The sequence below is a fragment of the Tinamus guttatus genome, unplaced genomic scaffold (genome assembly GCF_059628265.1).
Source record: "Tinamus guttatus ecotype Peru unplaced genomic scaffold, ASM5962826v1 Tinamus_guttatus_pri_ptg000786l, whole genome shotgun sequence".
Taxonomy (NCBI): domain Eukaryota; kingdom Metazoa; phylum Chordata; class Aves; order Tinamiformes; family Tinamidae; genus Tinamus; species Tinamus guttatus.
This window is the reverse complement of record NW_028289320.1, coordinates 1-21,623: the sequence shown is the minus strand read 5'-3', so window position 1 is coordinate 21,623 and position 21,623 is coordinate 1. Positions and strand designations below refer to the sequence as shown.

Here is a 21,623-nt window from a genome sequence, read left to right as displayed (position 1 = left end):
CTCCACGGGGTCCTCATGGAGATCTAGGGGTCCATGGTGGTGTCGGGGCCTCCAAGAAGGTCATCTCCCAGGTTCCTATAGGATCCCTTTGGGATGTGAGGAGACCCACAGGGTCGTCATGGGGATCTAGGGATCTATGGCGGTGTCAGCGCCTCCAAGAAGGTCATCTCCCAGGTCCCTGTAGGGTCCCTATGGGATGTGAGGAGCCCCATGAGGTCCTCATGGAGATCTAGGGGTCCATGGTGGTATCAGGGCCTCCAGGAACGTCATCTCCCAGGTCCCTGTAGGGTCCCTATGGGATGTGAGGAGACCCATGAGGGTCTAGGGGGTCCATGGTGGTGTCGAGGGCTCCAGGAACGTCATCTCCCAGGTTCCTATAGGGTCCCTATGGGATGTGAGGAGCTCCACGGGGTCCTCATGGAGATCTAGGAGTCCATGGTGGTGTCAGGGCCTCCAAGAAGGCCATCTTCCAGGTTCCTATAGGATCCCTTTGGGATGTGAGGAGACCCACAGGGTCGTCATGGGGATCTAGGGATCTATGGTGGTGTCAGCGCCTCCAAGAAGGTCATCTCCCAGGTTCCTATAGGGTCCCTATGGGATGTGAGGAGCCCCATGGGGTCCTCATGGAGATCTAGGGGTCCATGGTGGTATCGGGGCCTCCAGGAACGTCATCTCCCAGGTCCCTGTAGGGTCCCTATGGGATCTGAGGAGACCCACGGGGTCCTCATAGGGGTCTAGAGGTCCATGGTGGTGTCGAGGCCTCCAGGAACGTCATCTCCCGGGTTCCTATAGGGTCCCTATGGGATGTGAGGAGCTCCACGGGGTCCTCATGGAGATCTAGGGGTCCATGGTGGTGTCGGGGCCTCCAAGAAGGTCATCTCCCAGGTTCCTATAGGATCCCTTTGGGATGTGAGGAGACCCACAGGGTCGTCATGGAGATCTAGGGATCTATGGCGGTGTCAGCGCCTCCAAGAAGGTCATCTCCCAGGTCCCTGTAGGGTCCCTATGGGATGTGAGGAGACCCATGAGGGTCTAGGGGGTCCATGGTGGTGTTGAGGGCTCCAGGAACGTCATCTCCCAGGTTCATATAGGGTCCCTATGGGATGTGAGGAGCTCCACGGGGTCCTCATGGAGATCTAGGAGTCCATGGTGGTGTCGGGGCCTCCAAGAAGGTCATCTCCCAGGTCCCTATAGGGTCCCTATGGGATCTGATGAGGAGCCCCACGGGGTCTTCATGGCGATCTAGGGGTCTATGGTGGTGTTGGGGCCTCCAGGAACATCATCTCCCAGGTTCAAGTTTCCTATAGGGTCTAGCAGGAGGTCCCTATGGGGTTTGGGTGTTCCTGTGGGGTTGTCAAAGGGGTCTAAGTGACAAGGAGAAGATCTGGAGGGATTTTGGGGTGCTTATGGTCTTGTTTGTAGGATCTAGGTGTTTTTGGGTGGTTATGGAGGATTTTGGGGGCTGTAGAAAGGGATTTATGGCTGTTGAGGGTCTTGTTCTTAGAATCTAGGTGTTCTGGGGGGTTGTGGAGCATCTCGGGGGCTGTAGAAAGGGATTTGGGGGTGTTTATGGAGCGTCCCAGAGCCATTTTGGGTTGTTTTGGGGTGTTGAAGGGCATTTTGGGGCTGTGACTGTGGAAATTTGGGGATATTTGCCCGGTGTCCCCAAACCCTTGGGACTTGAGGGTGGGAGAAAAGGAGGACACGAGGAGACGCGGAGAAGATCCGGAGGAAGAAGGTTCCTGAGGCCGCAGGGAAGCTCCCGTCCCCAGGGTGTCCCCCACGTGTCCCCCGCGTGTCCCCGCAGGTCATCGCCGTGGTGGGGCAGCAGAACGTGGAGGGCAAGCGCATCCCCTTCGGCTTCAAGCACCGCACGCTGCCCCACTTCATCAAGGACGACTACGGCCCCGAGAGCCGCGGCTTCGTGGAGAACTCCTACCTGGCCGGCCTCACGCCCACCGAGTTCTTCTTCCACGCCATGGGCGGCCGCGAGGGCCTCATCGACACGGCCGTGAAGACGGCCGAGACCGGTGAGCGCCCGCGGAGCCTCCGTGGAGGCGCTCGGAGCGTCGCTGGAGCTTCTGGGGAGCCACCAGAGCCGCCGTGGAGGTCCCTGGGACCCCCAAACTCTTACTGGAGATGCCCAGAGCCTCCCTGGAGCCTCCCTGGGAGCCCCAGAATCTCTCTGGAGCTCCTGGGGATCCTCCAGAGCCTCCCAAGGATCCCCAGAGCCTCCCGGGAGCCTCCCTCAGAGCCCGAGAATCTCTCTGGAGCTCCTGGGGATCCTCCAGAGCCTCCCTGGGAGCCCCAGAGCCTCCCTGGAGTCTCCCTGGGATCCCCATAATCTCTCTGGAGCTCCTGGGAATCCTCCAGAGCCTCCCAAGGATCCCCAGAGCCTCCCGGGAGCCCGAGAATCTCTCTGGAGCTCCTGGGGATCCTCCAGAGCCTCCTTGAGAGCCCCAGAGCCTCCTTGGAGCCTCCCTGGGATCCCCATAATCTCTCTGGAGCTCCTGGGAATCCTCCAGAGCCTCCCAAGGATCCCCAGAGCCTCCCGGGAGCCCGAGAATCTCTCTGGAGCTCCTGGGGATCTTCCAGAGCCTCCTTGGAATCCCCAGAGCCTCCCTGGAGCCTCCCAAGGATCCCCAGAAGCTCTCTGGAGCTCCTGGGGATCTTCCAGAGCTTCCCTGGGAGCCCCCAAATCTCTCTGGAGCTGCTGGGGATCCTGCAGAGCCTCCCAAGGATCCCCAGAATCTCTCTGGAGCTCCTGGGGATCCTCTGGAGCCTCCCTGGAAGCCCCAGACTCTCTCTGGAGCTCCTGGGGATCACCCAGAGCCTCCCTGGAGCCTCCCAAGGATCCCCCAAATCTCTCTGGAGCTCCTGGGGATCCTCCAGAGCCTCCCTGGAGCCTCCCTGGGATCCCCAGAATCTCCCTGGAGCTCCTGGGGATCCTCCAGAGCCTCCTTGGGAGCCCCAGAGCCTCCCTGGAGCCTCCCTGGGATCCTGAGAATTTCTCTGGAGCTCCTGGGGATCCTCCAGAGCCTCCCTGGGATGCCAAGAGCCTCCCTGGAGCCTCCCAAGGATCCCCAGAATCTCTCTGGAGCTCCTGGGGATCCTCCAGAGCCTCCCTGGGATGCCAAGAGCCTCCCTGGAGCCTCCCAAGGATCCCCAGAATCTCCCTGGAGCTCCTGGGGATCCTCCAGAGCCTCCCTGGAGCCTCCCTGGGATCCCCAGAATCTCTCTGGAGCTCCTGGGGATCCTCCAGAGCCTCCCTGGAGCCTCCCAGGGATCCCCAGACTCTCTCTGAGGCTCTTAGGGAGCCCCTAGACCCTCCCTGAGACCCCCAGACCCTCTCTGGAGCCTCTCAAGTGTCTCCCATCCCTCTGGAGCTCCTAGATACCTCCTTGGATTCCCTTGGGACCCCCAGACTCTCCGCGGAGCCTCCAAGGGTCTCCCAACCCTCTCTGGAGCTCCTGGAGCCTCCCTGGATCCTCCTGGGACCCCCAAACCACCCCTGGAGCCTCCCAAGCGTTTCCAAAATCTCTCTGGATCCCCCTGGGGACCTCCATGGAGCCCCTTGTGCCCCTTCCCCCTGTCCCCGGAGCCCCTTTAGGACGTTACGGGTGACGCGGGACCGTCGCCCTCTCAGGGTACATCCAGCGGCGCCTCATCAAGTCCATGGAGTCGGTGATGGTGAAGTACGACGCGACTGTGCGCAACAGCATCAACCAGGTGGTGCAGCTGCGCTACGGCGAGGACGGGCTGGCGGGCGAGAGCGTCGAGTTCCAGAACCTGGCCACCCTCAAGCCCTCCAACAAGGCCTTCGAGAAGAAGTGAGCGGGGTGACGCGCCGGCGCGGGGTTGTCACCCGGCGGGGAGGTGTTGGCCTGGCAACACCCCGATTCGGGGGGTAATCTGGGAGAGAACTGGCCCGGTGTTGCCCTTTGGCAAGGAGGAAGCGCTGGGAAGGATTGTCACGGTGTTGCCCTAGAGTGGGGTGTCACCTGGAGGGGAGGTGTTGGCCTGGCAACACCCCGAATCAGGGTGTAATCTGAGGGAGACGCATCAGGTGTTGTCCCTGGGCAAGGACTAAGCTCCAGGAAGGATTGACACGGTGTTGCCCCAGAACAGGGTGTCACCTATAGGAGAGGTGTTCACATGACAACACCCTGAATCAGGGTGTAATCTGGGGGAGAACTGGCCTGGTGTTGCCCCTGAGCAAGGACTAAGCTCCAGGAAGTCTTGTCACAGTGTTGCCCCAGAACAGGGTGTCACCTATGGGAGAAGTGTTGACATGGCAACACCCCGAATCAGGGTGTAATCTGGGGAAGAACTGGCCTGGTGTTGCTCCTTAAGCAAGGACTAAGCTCCAGGAAGTCTTGTCACGGTGTTGCCCCAGAACAGGGTGTCACCTATGGGAGAAGTGTTGACATGACAACACCCCGAATCAGGGTGTAATCTGGGGAAGAACTGGCCTGGTGTTGCTCCTTAAGCAAGGACTAAGCTCCAGGAAGTCTTGTCACGGTGTTGCCCCAGAACAGGGTGTCACCTATGGGAGAAGTGTTGACATGACAACACCCCGAATCAGGGTGTAATCTGGGGGAGAACTGGCCTGGTGTTGCCCTTGAGCAAGGACTGAGCTCCGGGAAAGGATTGTCACGGTGTCACCCCGACCCGGGGTGTCACCCGGTGGCCGTGTCACCCTCCGGTGCCCCCCGCCTGACGCCCCTTCCCCGCGTGAGCAGGTTCAAGTTCGACTACACCAACGAGCGGGCGCTGCGGCGGACGCTGCAGGAGGAGATGGTCAAGGACATCCTGAGCAACGCGCACATCCAGAACGAGCTGGAGCGCGAGTTTGAGAAGATGCGGGAGGACCGCGAGGTCCTGCGCGTCATCTTCCCCACCGGCGACAGCAAGGTGACACTCTTGGGGACACCCAACAGCCCTGTTTCGGGGGCTCCGGGCCCCTGTTTGGGTGTTCGGGACCCGTTTCTGACCCCCGTCCCCAGGTGGTGCTGCCCTGCAACCTGCTGCGCATGATCTGGAACGCGCAGAAGATCTTCCACATCAACTCGCGTCTCCCCTCGGACCTGCACCCCGTCAAGGTGGTGGAAGGTGAGCGGGACCCCCCGGGACACCCTGGGATGCTCTGGGGTCTCCTGGCTCCTCGTGGTCCTCAGGAGATGGTGGTGGGTCCTTCCAGACCCTGGGATCCTGCCAGGAAGGTGCTGGGGGTCTCTCTAACCCCAGGAGGATGTTGAGGGGCTTTGAGACCCCTCAAGACCTTCCAGGTGATGCTGGGGGTTCCTGCCAGCCCCTCATGGTCCCTTAGGAAGGTTCTGGAGGACCTTCTGGACCTCCCATGACCTTCCAGGCGATGCTGGGGGTTCCTGCCAGCCCCTCATGGCCCTTAGGAAGGTTCTGGAGAATCTTCTGGACCTCCCGTGACCTTCTAGGTGATGCTGGGGGTTCCTGCCAGCCCCTCATGGCCCTTAGGAAGGTTCTGGAGAATCTTCCGGACCTCCCATGACCTTCTAGGTGATGCTGGGGGTTCCTGCCAGCCCCTCATGGTCCCTTAGGAAGGTTCTGGAGAATCTTCCGGACCTCCCATGACCTTCTAGGCGATGCTGGGGATTCCTGCCAGCTGCCCATGGTCCCTTAGGAAGGTTCTGGTGGATCTTCTGGACCTCCCATGACCTTCTAGGTGATGCTGGGGGTTCCTGCCAGCCCCTCATGGTCCCTTAGGAAGGTTCTGGAGGACCTTCTGGACCTCCCATGACCTTCTAGGTGATGCTGGGGGTTCCTGCCAGCCCCTCATGGCCCTTAGGAAGGTTCTGGAGAATCTTCTGGACCTCCCGTGACCTTCTAGGTGATGCTGGGGGTTCCTGCCAGCCCCTCATGGCCCTTAGGAAGGTTCTGGTGGATCTTCTGGACCTCCCATGACCTTCCAGGCGATGCTGTGGGGACATTAGAGACCCTCCTGGTCCCCAAGAACTCCCGGTCCCCCCGTTTCCTCCCACCGCAGGGGTGAAGGAGCTGAGCCGGAAGCTGGTGATCGTCAACGGGGACGACCCGCTGAGCCGGCAGGCGCAGGAGAACGCGACGCTGCTCTTCAACATCCACCTGCGCTCCACGCTCTGCAGCCGCCGCATGGTCGAGGAGTTCCGCCTCAGCGGCGAGGCCTTCGACTGGCTCCTGGGAGAGATCGAGTCCAAGTTCAACCAGGCCATCGTGCGTGGGGCGCGTCAGGGGGGCCGGCGGGGCGGATATCGGGGTCTGGAGGGGCCTGGTTGAGGTTGAGGTCAAGTTCATTGAGGCCATCATGTGGGGCGCATCTGGGGGTCTAGAAATGTGGATTTTGGGGTCTGGAGGAGCCTGGTTGAGGTTGAGGTCAAGTTCATTGAGGCCATCATGTGGGGCACATCTGGGGGTCTAGAGGGTTGGATTTTAGGGTCTGGAGGAGCCTCCAACTGCCTCCTGGTTGAGGTCAAGGCCAAGTTCAACCAGGGCATTGTGTGTAGGGCAGATATTGGGGTCTAGAGGAGCCTCCAACTGCCTCCTGGTTGAGGTTGAGGTCAAGTTCAATGAGGCCATCATATGGGGCACATCTGGGGGTCTAGCGATGTGGATTTTGGGGTCTGGAGGAGCCTCCAACTGCCTCCTGGTTGAGGTTGAGGTCAAGTTCAACCAGGGCATCGTGTGTAGGGCAGATATTGGGGTCTGGAGGAGGCATCAGATGGCCCCAGGTTGAGGTTGAGTCCAGGTTCAACCATCCCCATCATTTGTGGGGCACATCTGGAGATCACAGGGGCTTCTGGTTGGTTCTTAGGGAAGATGGAGTCCAAGTTCAACCAGGCCATCGTGCGTGGGGCGCGTCGGGGGGTCCGGGGGGGTGGATATCGGGGTCTGGAGGGGCCTGGTTGAGGTTGAGGTCAAGTTCATTGAGGCCATCATGTGGGGAGCATCTGGGGGTCTAGAGATGTGGATTTTGGGGTCTAGAGGAGCCTCCAACTGCCTCCTGGTTGAGGTCCGGGTCAAGTTCAATCAGGTCATCATATGTAGGGCAGATGTCGGGGTCTGGAGGAGCCTTCAGCTGGCTCCTGGTTGAGGTGGAGGCCAAGTTCAACCAGGGCATCACGTGTAGGGCAGATATTGGGATCTGGAGGAGCCTTCAACTGCCTCCTGGTTGAGGTCAAGTTCAACCAGGGCATCACGTGTAGGGCAGATATCAGGGTCTGGAGGAGCCTCCAACTGCCTCCTGGTTGAGGTCAAGGCCAAGTTCAACCAGGGCATAATGTGTAGGGCAGATATCGGGGTCTGGAGGAGCCTTCAACTGCTTCCTGGTTGAGGTTGTGGTCAAGTAGTTCAACCAGGTCATCATATGTAGGGCAGATATTGGGGTCTGGAGGAGCCTCCACCTGCCTCCTGGTTGAGGTCAAGGCCAAGTTCCACCAACCCCATCATGCGTGGGGCACATTGGAGACCCAGAGATGCCTCCAGTTGAGTCCAGGTTCAACCAGGGCCACGTTCCGACGCCGGAAAGGGGGGGATGACACTAGCGACCTAGGGACAGATTCGGGGCGCGCCGGGGACATCTGCAGGCCCAGGGGCCACCACGGGCCCCGCGTTGACGCTGTCCCCTTGTCCCCCAGGCCCACCCCGGCGAGATGGTGGGCGCCCTGGCGGCGCAGTCGCTGGGCGAGCCGGCCACCCAGATGACCCTCAACACCTTCCACTACGCCGGCGTGTCGGCCAAGAACGTCACCCTGGGCGTCCCCCGCCTCAAGGAGCTCATCAACATCTCCAAGAAGCCCAAGACGCCGTCGCTCACCGTGTTCCTGCTGGGCCAGAGCGCGCGCGACGCCGAGCGCGCCAAGGTGGCCCCTTGTCCCCGAGCGTTGTCCCCTCTGCGGCCCCTGGGTGGCCCAAGGGGGTCTTGATGCTCATGGGATGTCCCCGTGGCCGTGGGGTGGCCCCTCTGTGGCCCCATGGCCATGGGATGGCCCCGAGGCTGCAGGGTGACCCATTGTGTCCCCTCTGTGTCCCCAGTGACCATGAGATGTCCCAGTGTCCCCACGGCCATGGGATGGCCCCAAGGCTGCAGGGTGACCCAGTGGGTCCCCTCTGTGTCCCCATGGCCACGGGGTGGCCCCTGTGTGTCCCCACATCTACACGTTGTCTCAGTGGCCCCTCTGTGTCCCCAGTGGCCATGAGATGTCCCAATATCCCCTCTGTGTCCCCAGTGACCATGGGGTGTCACCACCCCTGTCCCTGGGTGTCCCCAGGGCTACACGTTGTCCCAGGTGTCCCCTGTGTGTCCCTAGGGCCACAAGGTGTCCCAGTGGCCATGAGATGTCCCAGTGTCCCCATGGCCATGGGGTGTCCCCCGGGCTATGCATTGTCCCAGTGTCCCCTCTATGCCCCCAGTGGCCATGAGGATGTCCCAGTGTCCCCTCTGTGTCCCCAGGCCTAAACGTTGTCCCAGTGTCCCCTATGTGTCCCCAGGGCCACAAAGTGTCCCCATGGCCATGAGATGTCCCTGTGTCCCCAGTGGCCATGAGATGTCCCAGTGTCCCCTATGTGTCCCCAGGCCTACACATTGTCCCACTGTCCCTTGTGTGTCCCCGGTGGCCATGAGGATGTCCCAGTGTCCCCACGGCCATGGGGTGTCCCCTGTGTGTCCCCAGGGCTGCAGGGTGTTCCAATGTCCCCTCTGTGTCCCCAGGGCTGCAGGGTGTCCCAGTGTCCCCTCTGTGTCCCCAGTGGCCATGAGGGTATCCCCTGTGTGTCCCCAGGGCCGCAGGGTGTCCCCATGGCCATGAGATGTCCCAGTGTCCCCTCTGTGTCCCCAGGCCTACACGTTGTCGCAGTGTCCCCCATGTGTCCGCAGGGCCACAAAGTGTCCCTATGGCCATGAGATGTCCCTGTGTCCCCAGTGGCCATGAGATGTCCCAGTGTTCCCAGGGCTACACGTTGTCTCAGTGTCCCCTGTGTGTCCCCAGTGGCCATGAGATGTCCCAGTGTCCCCTATGTGTCCCCAGGCCTACACATTGTCCCACTGTCCCCTGTGTGTCCCCGGTGGCCATGAGGATGTCCCAGTGTCCCCACGGCCATGTGGTGTCCCCTGTGTGTCCCCAGGGCTGCAGGGTGTCCCAGTGTCCCCTCTGTGTCCCCAGTGGCCATGAGATGTCCCAGTGTCCCCTCTGTGTCCCTAGTGGCCATGAGGGTGTCCCCTGTGTGTCCCCAGGGCCGCAGGGTGTCCCCATGGCCATGAGATGTCCCAGTGTCCCCTCTGTGTCCCCAGGCCTACACGTTGTCCCAGTGTCCCCCATGTGTCCGCAGGGCCACAAAGTGTCCCCATGGCCATGAGATGTCCCAGTGTCCCCTGTGTGTCCCCAGGACTTCACATTATCCCACTGTCCCCTCGGTGTCCCAGTGGCCATGAGGATGTCCCAGTGTCCCCTGTGTGTCCCCGGGGCTGCAGGGTGTTCCAATGTCCCTTCTGTGTCCCAGTGGCCATGAGATGTCCCAGTGTCCCCTCTGTGTCCCCAAGCCTACACGTTGCCCCAGTGTCCCCCGTGTGTCCCCAAGGTCCCGGGATGTCCCCGTGTCCCCGAGCCACCTCACCGTGTCCCCAGCCCAACGTCCCCTCTCCCTCCAGGACATCCTGTGCCGCCTGGAGCACACGACGCTGCGCAAGGTGACGGCCAACACGGCCATCTACTACGACCCCAACCCGCAGAGCACCGTGGTGGCCGAGGACCAGGAGTGGGTCAACGTCTACTACGAGATGCCCGACTTCGACGTGAGCCGCATCTCGCCCTGGCTGCTGCGCGTGGAGCTCGACCGCAAGCACATGACGGACCGCAAGCTCACCATGGAGCAGATCGCCGAGAAGATCAACGCCGGTGGGGACCGAGCGGGGACGGGGCGGGCATGGGGCTACAGGGCGTTGAGGGGTCTAGGGGGGGATTGGAGGGGTCTGAGGGGGGATTTGAGGGATCTGTGGAGGGTTGAGGGATCTAAGGGGGGATTGGAGGGATCTGTGGAGGGTTGAGGGGTCTGAGGCGGGAGTTGAGGGATCTACAGGGGGATTTGAGGGGTCTAAGGGGGAAGTTGAGGGATCTAAGGGGGGATTGGAGGGATCTGTGCAGGGTTGAGGGATCTAAAGGGGAATTTGAGGGGTCTAAGGGGGAAGTTGAGGGATCTAAGGGGGGATTGGAGGGATTTGTGCAGGGTTGAGGGATCTAAAGGGGGATTTGAGGGGTCTAAGGGGGAAGTTGAGGGATCTAAGGGGGGATTGGAGGGATCTGTGCAGGGTTGAGGGATCTAAAGGGGAATTTGAGGGGTCTAAGGGGGAATTTGAGGGATCTAAGGGGGGATTGGAGGGGTCTGTGGAGGGTTGAGGGGTCTAAGGGGGTGTTGAAGGATCTATGGGATGTTGAGGGCTCTATGGAGGGTTGAGAGATCTATGGGGGTTTGAGGGATCTCAGAGGGCATTGAGAGATCTAAGAGGTTGAGGGATCTCAGGGTTTTGAGAGATCCCAAGGGGGATTGAGGGATCTAAGCAGGAATTTGAGGGATCTAAGGGGGATTGAGGGGTCTCACAGCAGGGTCGGGGGATCTCAGAGGGTTTTGAGGGATCTAAGGGGGGATTTGAGGGATCTCGGAGTGGGTTGAGGGGTTTATGGGGTTGAGGGATCTAAGGTGGGGTATTTGAGGGATCTTGGCAGGGTTGAGGAGTCTAAGGGGGGTTGAGGAGTCTATGGGGCATCTGAGGCATCTCAGGGGGGTTTGAGGGATCTAACGGGGGTCTCAGGATGGGTTAAGGGATCTCAGGGGGGTTTGAGGGATCTCAGGGGGCTTTGAGGGGTCTCAGGCTTTGGGTGCCCATGGGGACATGAAGGGGACCCTGCTCTGAGCCACCGTGTCCCCTCCCAGGCTTCGGGGACGACCTGAACTGCATCTTCAACGACGACAACGCGGAGAAGCTGGTGCTGCGGATCCGCATCATGAACAGTGACGAGAACAAGATGCAGGAGGTGGGCGCCCCCGTGTCACCCGTTGGGTCCCTGTCACCCGCTGTCACCCGCTGGGCTTGGAGACCACCCTGTGACCCCCAGGGTTCCTCAGGAGTTGAGGGATGGGACCTGTTGCTCTCTGTGACAGGGCTGGTGTCACCCTTGGGGTCCCCTGATGTCACCCTGGGGGTCTCCATAGGTGACGTGGTTGGTGTCACCCTTGATGTCCCCAAAGGGACAGTGGGGATGGGGCAGGAGTCCTAAAAGAGGGGACAAGGGCCAGCGTCACCCTAGGGCTGGTGGCAGGAGGCTGGTGTCACCTCAGGGGCTGGGTGGGGGACGGGTGCCACCCTCGGGGTCCCCGGGCTGGGGACAGGGCCAGCGTGTCACCCGCGGCGTCCCCAGGAGGAGGAGGTGGTGGACAAGATGGACGACGACGTCTTCCTGCGCTGCATCGAGTCCAACATGCTCACGGACATGACGCTGCAGGGCATCGAGCAGATCAGCAAGGTGGGCAGCACCCTTGGGTGCCGCGGCGCGCCGGCACCTCCGCGACACCCGTGGTGGCGCCGGGTGAGCACCCATGGGTGCTTCTGTGGGGGTCCGGGCTCCTAACACATGGTCAACGTGACCATGAAGGTCTTCACAGGGATGTCTTGAAGGTCCAGGGGCCCAATGAAGGCATGGGTGTCCAATGAGCACCCATGGGTGCTCATGTGGGTCCCAGTGAGCACCCATGGGTGCTCCTGTGGGGGTCCAGGCTCCAAACACATGTTCAACGTGACCATGAAGGTCTTCACAGAGATGTCTTGAAGGTCCAGGGTACCAATGAAGGCATGGGTATCAAATGAGCACCCATGGGTGCTCCTGTGAGGGTCTGGGCTCCTAACACGTGCTCAATGTGACCATGAAGGTCTTCACAGGGAGGTCTTGAAGGCCCAAGGTGCCAATGATGGTTATGGGTGTCCAATAAGAACCCATGGGTGGTCATGTGGTTCCCAGTGAGCACCCATGGGTGCTCCTGTGCAGGTCCAGGCTCCTAACACGTGTTCAACATGACCACGAAGGTCTTCACAGGGATGTCTTGAAGGTCCAGGGGCCCAATGAAGGCATGGGTGTCCAATGAGCACCCATGGGTGCTCATGTGGGTCCCAGTGAGCACCCATGGGTGCTCCTGTGGGGGTCCAGGCTCCAAACACATGTTCAACGTGACCATGAAGGTCTTCACAGAGATGTCTTGAAGGTCCAGGGTACCAATGAAGGCATGGGTATCAAATGAGCACCCACGGGTGCTCCTGTGAGGGTCTGGGCTCCTAACACGTGCTCAATGTGACCATGAAGGTCTTCACAGGGAGGTCTTGAAGGCCCAAGGTGCCAATGATGGTTATGGGTGTCCAATAAGAACCCATGGGTGGTCACGTGGTTCCCAGTGAGCACCCATGGGTGCTCCTGTGCGGGTCCTGGCTCCTAACATGTGCTCAGTGTGATCACAGAGGTCTTCATGGGGATGTCTTGAAGGTCTAGGATGCCAATGATATGTGATATGTCATGACAGGATGACACAGGGATGTCCAGGGAGCACCCATGGGTGCTCTTGGGGGTGCCAGGGAGCACCCATGGGTGCGTGTGTGGGTGTGCAGGCTCCTAACACATGTACATCATGGCCATGAGGGTCCCCATGGGGATATCTTGAAGGTCCAAGGTACCCCTGACAGTGCTGATAGACACCTGGGTGTCCAAGGAGCACCCATGGGTGCCCTTGTGGGTACCAGGGAGCACCCATGGGTGCTCTTGGGGATGCCAGGGAGCACAGGCTCCTAACACATGTACATCATGGCCATGAAGGTCCCCATGGGGATGTCTTGAAGGTCCAAGGTACCCCTGACAGTGCTGATAGACACCTGGGTGCCCAAGGAGCACCCATGGGTGCCCTTGTGGGTACCAGGGAGCACCTATGGATGCTCTCGAGGCTCTTGATACCTACCTGAAGGCTACCTGGAGATCTCCATGGATCTTCAAGATCCATGAATCCTTGGATCCACCTGGAGATCTCCACGAAGATCTCCCGGGCGTCCCGGTTGCTGCAGGTGCCGCGGGCGCTCCGGAGCAGCACCCATGGGTGCCGTCCCCCTGTTTTCCAGGTGTACATGCACCTGCCGCAGACGGACAACAAGAAGAAGATCATCATCACGGAGGACGGCGAGTTCAAGGCGCTCCAGGAGTGGATCCTGGAGACGGACGGCGTGAGCCTCATGCGGGTGCTGAGCGAGAAGGACGTGGACCCCGTGCGCACCACGTCCAACGACATCGTGGAGATCTTCACCGTGAGCGCCCCGGGGGGTTAGCGGGACCTTTGGGTGCCGGGATGCGCCCCGGGGTGCTCGTAGGGACCTTAATGGGGGCCCTTTGGGTTCTGGAACACCTGGGTCACCAGGGTGCCCATAGGGACCTTAATGAGGGTCCTTCGGGTGCCGGGATGCACCCCAGGGTGCCCATAGGGACCTTAATGGGGGTCCTTTGGGTGCCAGCATGCACCCCAGGGTGCCCATAGGAACCTTAATGGGGGTCCTTTGGGTGCCAGGACGCACCCCAGGGTGCCCATAGGGACCTTAATGGGGATCCTTTGGGTGCCAGGATGCCCCCCAGGGTGCCCATAGGGACCTTAATGGGGCTCCTTTGGGTGCCAGGACACCTGCGTTCTTAGGGTGTCTATAGGATCCTTTGGGTGCCTGGGTGACCCAGGCAGGGGGACATCAGGGTCCATATAGGGTCCATATAGAACATCCAGAACCCCAGGAGCATCAGGGTGCCCATGAGGACCTAGTAGGTGCCCAGAAGCTCCATGAAACACCCATGGGTGCAGCCCGTTAGCACTGGGATGTCCTTGGGGTGTCCCCGGACGCCTGGGCCCCTGAGGTCCTTAGGGGATCCTTTGGGTGCTAGAACATCTAGAACCCCAGGAGCATCAGGATGCTCATGAGAACCTGGTAGGTGCCCAGAAGCTCCATGAAAGACCCATGGGTGCAGCCCGTTAGCACCGGGGTGTCCATGGGTGCATGTGGGGTGTCCATGGGGCGTCCCCGGATGCCTGGGCCCCTGAGCTCCTTAGGGGATCCTATGTGTGCTAGAACATCTAGAACCCCAGGAGCATCAGGATGCCCATGAGGACCTGGTAGGTGCCCAGAAGCTCCATGACAGACCCATGGGTGCTGCCCGTTAGCACCGGGGTGTCCATGGGTGCATGTGGGGTGTCCATGGGGTGTCCTCGGATGCCTGGGCCCCTGAGGTCCTTAGGGGATCCTATGGGTGCTGGAACATCTAGAACCCCAGGAGCACCAGGATGCCCATGAGAACCTGGTAGGTGCCCAGAAGCTCCATGACAGACCCATGGGTGCTGCCCGTTAGCACCGGGGTGTCCATGGGTGCATGTGGGGTGTCCATGGGGTGTCCCCGGATGCCTGGGCCCCTGAGGTCCTTAGGGGATCCTATGTGTGCTAGAACTTCTAGAACCCCAGGAGCATCAGGATGCCCGTGAGAACCTGGTAGGTGCCCAGAAGCTCCATGACAGACCCATGAGTGCAGCCCGTTAGCACCGGGGTGTCCATGGGTGCATGTGGGGTGTCCCTGGGGTGTCCCCGGACGCCTGGGCCCCTGAGGTCCTTAGGGGATTCTATGGGTGCTGAAACATCTAGAACCCCAGGAGCATCAGGATGCCCATGAGAACCTGGTAGGTGCCCAGAAGCTCCATGACAGACCCATGGGTGCAGCCCATTAGCACCGGGGTGTCCATGGGTGCACGTGGGTTGTCCATGGGGCCTCCCCGGCACCTGGGCCCCTGAGGTCCTTAGGGAACCTTTGGGTGCTAGAACATCTAGAACCCCAGGAGCACCAGGATGCCCATGAGAACCTGGTAGGTGCCCAGAAGCTCCATGAAAGGCCCATGGGTGCAGCCCGTTAGCACCGGGGTGTCCATGGGGTGTCCCCGGACGCCTGGGCCCCAGAGCTCCTCATGGGGATCCTGTGGGTGCTGGAACATCTGATGCTCCTGGGGTTCTAGGATGCCCATGAGGACCTGGTAGGTGCCCAGAAGCTCCATGAAAGACCCATGGGTGCAGCCCATTAGCACCAGGGTGTCCCTGGGCGCACGTGGGGCGTCCGTGGGTTGTCCCCGGACACCTGGGCCCCTGAGGTCCTTAGGGGATCCTATGGGTGCTAGAACATCTAGAACCCCAGGAGCATCAGGATGCCCATGAGGACCTGGTAGGTGCCCAGAAGCTCCATGACAGACCCATGGGTGAAACCCGTTAGCACCGGGGTGTCCATGGGGTGTCCGTGGGGTGTCCCCGGACGCCTGGGCCCCAGAGCTCCTTATGGGGATCCTATGGGTGCTAGAACATCTAGAACCCCAGGAGCATCAGGATGCCCGTGAGAACCTGGTAGGTGCCCAGAAGCTCCATGACAGACCCATGGGTGCAGCCCGTTAGCACCGGGGTGTCCATGGGTGCACGTGGGGTGTCCGTGGGGTGTCCCCGGACGCCTGGGCCCACGGCGTGCCGCCCGCAGGTGCTAGGCATCGAGGCGGTGCGCAAGGCCCTGGAGCGCGAGCTCTACCACGTCATCTCCTTCGACGGCTCCTACGTCAACTACCGCCACCTGGCGCTGCTGTGCGACACCATGACGTCCCGCGGCCACCTCATGGCCATCACCCGCCACGGCGTCAACCGCCAGGACACCGGCCCCCTCATGAAGTGCTCCTTCGAGGAGACGGTGAGGCGTTTTGGGGCGCTTTGCTCGGATTTGGGGTGTCGGGGTGCCTTTGGGGGGTTGACTTGGCCAATGAAGGGTTGTTTTGGCCAACGAAGGGTTGTTGGGGTGGAAGAACCAGACTTGGGTGCTCTGAGCCACCCGAGGTGACATCGTGGGGTCTTGGGGTGCCCTGGTTGGGTTTGGGGGTTCCCTGGGGTCAGATTTGGGGTGTTCTGGTGGGATTTGGGGCTGTTGGGGTGGCTTTGGTGAGTTGACTTGGCCAATGAAGGGTTGTTTGGGTGGAAGAACCAGACTTGGGTGCTCTGAGCCACCCAAGATGACATCATGGGGTCTTGGGGTGCCCTGGTTGGGTCTTGGGGTGTCCTGGTTAGGTCTTGGAGTGCCCTGGTTGGGTTTGGGGGTTCCCTGGGGTCAGATTTGGGGTGTTCTGGTGGGATTTGGGGGTGTCAGGGTGTGTTTTGGGGGTTGAGTTGACCAATGAAGGGTTGTTTGGGTGGAAGAACCAGGTTTGAGTGCTCTGACCCAAGGTGACATCGTGGTTGGCTCTTGGGGTGCCCTGGTTGGGCTTTGGGGTCCCTGGGGTCAGATTTGGGGTGTTCTGGTGGGATTTGGGGATGTCGGGATGTCATTTGGGGGTTGAGTTGGGCAATGAAGGTTGTTTGGGTGGAAGAACCAGACTTGGGTGCTCTGAGCCACCCCAGGTGACATCGTGGTCCCTTGGTGGGGTTTTGTGGTGTCCTGGTTGGGTTTGGGGGTTCCCTGGTGTGAAATTTGGGGTGTTCTGGTGGGATTTTGGGGTGTTGGGGTGTCTTTTGGTTGTTGACTTGGCCAATGAACGATTGTTCGGGTGGAAGAACCAGGTTTGGGTGCTCTGAGCCACCCGAGGTGACATCATGGTGCCTTGGTTGGGTTTTAGGGTGTCCTGGTTGGGTCTTGGGGTGCCCTGGGGTCAGATTTGGGGTGTTCTGGTGGGATCTTGGGGTGTTGGGGTGGCTTTGGGGGTGATTTGACCAGATGATGGGAGGGTTTGGGGCCCCTGGGATGGTTTTCAGGCCTCCCGATGGGGGGTTTTGAGGCTCCCAGAGTGGTTTTTGGGCCTCCCAATGGGGTTTTGAGATGCTCAGGGTGGTTTTTGGGGCCCCAGGGTGGTTGTTGGAGGTCCCAGGGTGGTTTTTGGGCCTCCCAATGGGGTTTTGAGACCCCCAGGGTGTTTTTTGGGCCCCCAGGGTAGTTTTTGGGCCTCCCAATGGGGTTTTGAGACCCCCAGGGCGTTTTTTGGGCCCCCAGGGTAGTTTTGGGGCCTCCCGATGGGGTTTTGAGGCTCCCAGAGTGGTTTTTGGGCTCCCCAGGATGATTTTCGGTCTTCCTGATGGGGTTTTTGGGGCCCCCAGGGTGCTTTTTGGGGCCCCCAGGCCGGTCTTGGAGGCCCCAGGGTGGTTTTCGAGCCTCCCAGTGGGGTTTTGAGGCTCCCAGAGTGGTTTTGGGGCCCCCAGGGTGATTTTTGGGCCTCCTGATAGGGTTTTTGAGACCCCCAGGGTGGTTTTTGAGACTCCCAGGGTGGTTTTCGGGCTTCCCGATGGGGTTTTGAGGCCCCCCGGGGTGCTTTTTAGGGCCCCCAGGGTGCTTTTTGGGCCTCCCAATGGGGTTTTGAGACCCCCAGGATGGTTTTTAGGGTCCCCAGGGTGGTTTTTGGGCCCCCCAGGTTGGTTTTGGGGCCTCCCGATGGGGTTTCTTGGCCCCCCAGGATGGTTTTTGGTCCCCCAGGGTGGTTTTGGGGGTCCCCAGAGTGCTTTCTGGGGTCCCCAGGGTGGTTTTTGAGGCCCCCAGGTTGGTTTTTGGGCCTCCCGATGGGGTTTTTGGGCCCCCCAGGTTGGTTTTTGGGCCCCCCAGGGTGGTTTTTTGGTCCCCCAGGTTGGTTTTTGGTCCCCCAGGGTGGTTTTTGGGGTTCCCAGAGTGCTTTTTGGGGTCCCCAGGGTGTTTTTGAGGCCCCCAGGATGTTTTTTGGGGTTCCTAGAGTGCTTTTTGGGGTCCCCAGGGTGTTTTTGAGGCCCCCAGGGTGGTTTTTGGTCCCCCAGGGTGGTTTTTGGGGCCCCAGGATGGTTTTGGGGGTCCCCAGAGTGCTTTTTGGGGTCCCCAGGGTGTTTTTGAGGCCCCCAGGATGGTTTTTGGGGTTCCTAGAGTGCTTTTTGGGGTCCCCAGGGTGTTTTTGAGGCCGCCAGGATGGTTTTTGGGCCTCCCGATGGGGTTTTGGGGCCCCCAGGCTGGCTTTCAGGTGCCATCCTCCCCCCGCGCAGGTGGACGTGCTCATGGAGGCGGCGGCGCACGGCGAGAGCGACCCCATGAAGGGCGTCTCGGAGAACATCATGCTGGGGCAGCTGGCGCCCGCCGGCACCGGCTGCTTCGACCTGCTGCTCGACGCCGAGAAGTGCAAACACGGCATGGAGATCCCCAGCGCCGTGCCCGGCCTGGGCGCCGGCGCCGGTGAGGGCCCCTTGGGGACATCGGGGGGGCCCGGACGCCTGGGCCCCCTTGGACAGGACGGGGCTGGCCCGGACGCCTGGGCCCCTTTGGGGACATCAGGGTGGCCCGGACGCCTGGGCCCCCTTTGGGGGCATCGGTGGGGCTCAGACGCCTGGGCCCCCTTGGGGCAGATGGGAGCTGGCCCGGATGCCTGGGCCCCCTTGGGGCAGATGGGAGCTGGCCCGGACGCCTGGGCCCCCCTGGGGGCATCGGGGGGGCCCGGACACCTGGGCCCCCTTGGGTAGATGGAGGCTGGCCCGGACGCCTGGGCTCCCGTGGCGGCATCAGGGTGGCCCGGGCCCCTGGGCCCCCTTTGGGGACATCGATGGGGCTCAGACACCTGGGCCCCCTTGGGGCAGATGGGAGCTGGCCCGGACGCCTGGGCCCCCTTGGACAGGACAAGGCTGGCCCGGACGCCTGGGCCCCCTTGGGGTCATCGGGGTGGCCCGGACGCCTGGGCCCCCTTGGACAGGACGGGGCTGGCCCGGATGCCTGGGTCCCCTTGAGGACATTGGGGTGGCCTGGATGCCTGGGCCCCCTTTGGACAGAAGGGGACTGGCCCGGACGCCTGGGCCCCCTTTGGGTCTCCTGGGGTGGCAGCCGGGGTGGCCTGGACACCTGGGCCGCCTTGGGGCCCTTGCGGCCATTAGGGTGGCAGCTGGGCTGGCCCGGACGCCTGGGCCCCCTTTGGGGGCATCGGTGGGGCTCAGACGCCTGGGCCCCCTTGGGGCAGATGGGAGCTGGCCCGGACGCCTGGGCCCCCTTGGACAGGACAAGGCTGGCCCGGACGCCTGGGCCCCCTTGGGGTCATCGGGGTGGCCCGGACGCCTGGGTCCCCTTGGGGCCATTGGGGTGGCAGCTGGGCTGGCCCAAACGCCTGGGCCCCTTTGGACAGGACGGGGCTGGCCCGGATGCCTGGGCCCCCTTTGGACAGAAGGGGACTGGCCCGGACGCCTGGGCCCCCTTTGGGTCTCCTGGGGTGACAGCCGGGGTGGCCTGGACACCTGGGCCCCCTTGGGGCCCTTGGGACAATTGGGGTGGCAACTGGGCTGGCCCGGACGCCTGGGCCCCCTTGGGGGCATCGGGGGGGCCCGGATGCCTGGGCCCCTTTGGGTAGACGGGGGCTGGCCCGGACGCCTGGGCCCCTTTGGGTCTCCTAGGGTGGCCCAGACACCTGGGCCCCCTTTGGGTAGACGGGGGCTGGCCTGGACGCCTGGGCCCCCTTGGAGGCATCGGGGGGGTGGCCGGACGCCTGGGCCCCCCTTGGGGCCCTTGGGGCCATTGGGGTGGCAGCTGGGGCGGCCCGGATGCCTGGGCCCCCTTTGGGCAGACGGGGCTGGCCCGGACGCCTGGGCCCCCATGGGGACATTGGGGTGGCCCGGACGCCTGGGCCCCCTTGGCGGCCCCAGGAGCCTCCCGGACGCCTGGGCCCCCTTGGGGCTGTTGCTGGAGGGGCCCCCCGGGGCCTCCCCGGACGCCTGGGCCCGCTGACGCCGCCTCCCATCCCCCTTTGCAGCCACCGGAATGTTCTTCGGCTCCGCCCCCAGCCCCATGGGGGGGATGTCCCCGGCCATGACGCCCTGGAACCAGGGGGCCACCCCGGCCTACGGGGCCTGGTCCCCCAGCGTGGGTACGTGGGGACAACGGGGGACACCGGGGGACACCGCGGGACGGGGGGGGTTGGGGATGGGGGGGTGCTTGGGGACACGGGGGGGGCCTTGGGGACACGGGGGGGGCCTTGGGGACATGGAGGGGGGGTGCTGGGACAGAGCAGGGGACACTGGGAGGTGGTTGGGGGACACGGGGACAAAGTGGGGATGGGCTGGAGGGGCACTTGGGGACACAGGGGGGCTTGGGGACACAGGGAGGGGCCTTGGGGACACAGGGAGGGGCCTTGGGGACACAGGGAGGGGGCTTGGGGACATGGGGGGGCCTTGGGGACACGGAGGGGGGGTGCTGGGACAGAGCAGGGGACACTGGGAGGTGGTTGGGGGACACAGGGACAAAGTAGGGGACATGGGGACAAAGTGGGGGACATGGGGACAAAGTGGGGATGGGCTGGAGGGGCCTTGGGGACACGGAGGGGGGGCCTTGGGGACACGGGGGGGGGCCTTGGGGACACAGGGAGGGGGCTTGGGGACACAGGGAGGGGGCTTGGGGACATGGGGGGGGCTTGGGGACACGGGCGGGGGGTGCTGGGACAGAGTGGGGGGCACCAGGAGGTGGTTGGGGGACACAGGGACAAAGTGGGGGACATGGGGACAAAGTGGGGACCGGCTGGGGGGCACTTGGGGGGCACTGGGGCCTCTTAAGGGGACACTGGGACAGACTGGGGGGCCCGGGGCTCCCAAGGGATCCCCTCTCGCCGCCTGTAGTTCTTCTTGTTCCCCCGCCGCCTGTTCCTATTGCCTCACTGCCTGTTGTTTCCACCTTTCCGTTCCCTCTCCGCCTGTTCTTGTTCCTCCTGTTTGCTCACCACCTGTTCCCTCGCTGCCTGTTGTTGTTCCCATCTCATTTGCTTGCTGCCTGTTGTTGTTCGCACCCTCCTGGTCCCTCTCCGCCTGTTGTTCCCATCTCCGCCTGTTCTTGTTCCCTGCTCCCATTCACTCACCGCCTGATGTTGCTCCCATCCCCTTTGCCCTCCGCCTGTTGTTTTCCCCTTGCTCCCCCCATCCCGCTCGCTCTCTGCCTGTTGTTGCCCCCCTCCCCTGCGCTCACCGCCTGTTGTCGCCCCCTACAGGCAGCGGGATGACCCCCGGCGGCGCCGGCTTCTCCCCCAGCGCCGCCTCCGACGCCAGCGGCTTCAGCCCCGGCTACTCCCCGGCCTGGTCGCCAACACCGGGATCCCCGGGCTCCCCGGGCCCCTCCAGCCCCTACATCCCGTCACCAGGTGAGCAACACCCGCCGGGACCCCCCGCACCGCCGGCAATACCCACACACCCCCCGCTCACCCCCCGTCTCCGCACAGGCGGCGCCATGTCGCCCAGCTACAGCCCCACATCACCCGCCTACGAGCCCCGCTCGCCGGGCGGCTACACCCCGCAGAGCCCCAGCTACAGCCCCACCAGCCCCAGCTACAGCCCGACGTCGCCCAGCTACAGCCCGACGTCGCCCAACTACAGCCCGACTTCACCAAGCTACAGCCCAACATCGCCCAGCTACAGCCCGACTTCACCGAGCTACAGCCCAACCTCACCGAGCTACAGCCCGACTTCTCCGAGCTACAGCCCCACCAGCCCCAGCTACAGCCCGACGTCGCCCAGCTACAGCCCGACGTCTCCCAGCTACAGCCCCACTTCGCCCAGCTACAGCCCCACA

At 62.5% G+C, this 21,623-nt stretch overlaps 1 protein-coding gene across 1 annotated transcript in view; it reads left to right on the top strand.

The window, feature by feature from the left end:
* The window catches only part of LOC148591481 (DNA-directed RNA polymerase II subunit RPB1), a gene marked incomplete at its 3' end in the record, with an annotated part of 41,310 nt that extends 19,693 nt beyond the window's left edge, over positions 1–21,617 (top strand). The window contains exons 15-29 of the mRNA XM_088537494.1: positions 1,808–2,030; positions 3,647–3,830; positions 4,743–4,914; positions 5,007–5,112; positions 6,023–6,228; positions 7,650–7,874; positions 9,659–9,905; positions 10,939–11,039; positions 11,424–11,528; positions 13,160–13,342; positions 15,582–15,785; positions 18,080–18,266; positions 19,822–19,935; positions 21,046–21,195; positions 21,274–21,617. Coding sequence (XP_088393620.1) covers positions 1,808–2,030; positions 3,647–3,830; positions 4,743–4,914; positions 5,007–5,112; positions 6,023–6,228; positions 7,650–7,874; positions 9,659–9,905; positions 10,939–11,039; positions 11,424–11,528; positions 13,160–13,342; positions 15,582–15,785; positions 18,080–18,266; positions 19,822–19,935; positions 21,046–21,195; positions 21,274–21,617 — 2,751 coding nt within the window. The remainder of the gene's footprint in view (positions 1–1,807; positions 2,031–3,646; positions 3,831–4,742; positions 4,915–5,006; positions 5,113–6,022; positions 6,229–7,649; positions 7,875–9,658; positions 9,906–10,938; positions 11,040–11,423; positions 11,529–13,159; positions 13,343–15,581; positions 15,786–18,079; positions 18,267–19,821; positions 19,936–21,045; positions 21,196–21,273) is intronic.
* Positions 21,618–21,623: the final 6 nt, after the last annotated feature.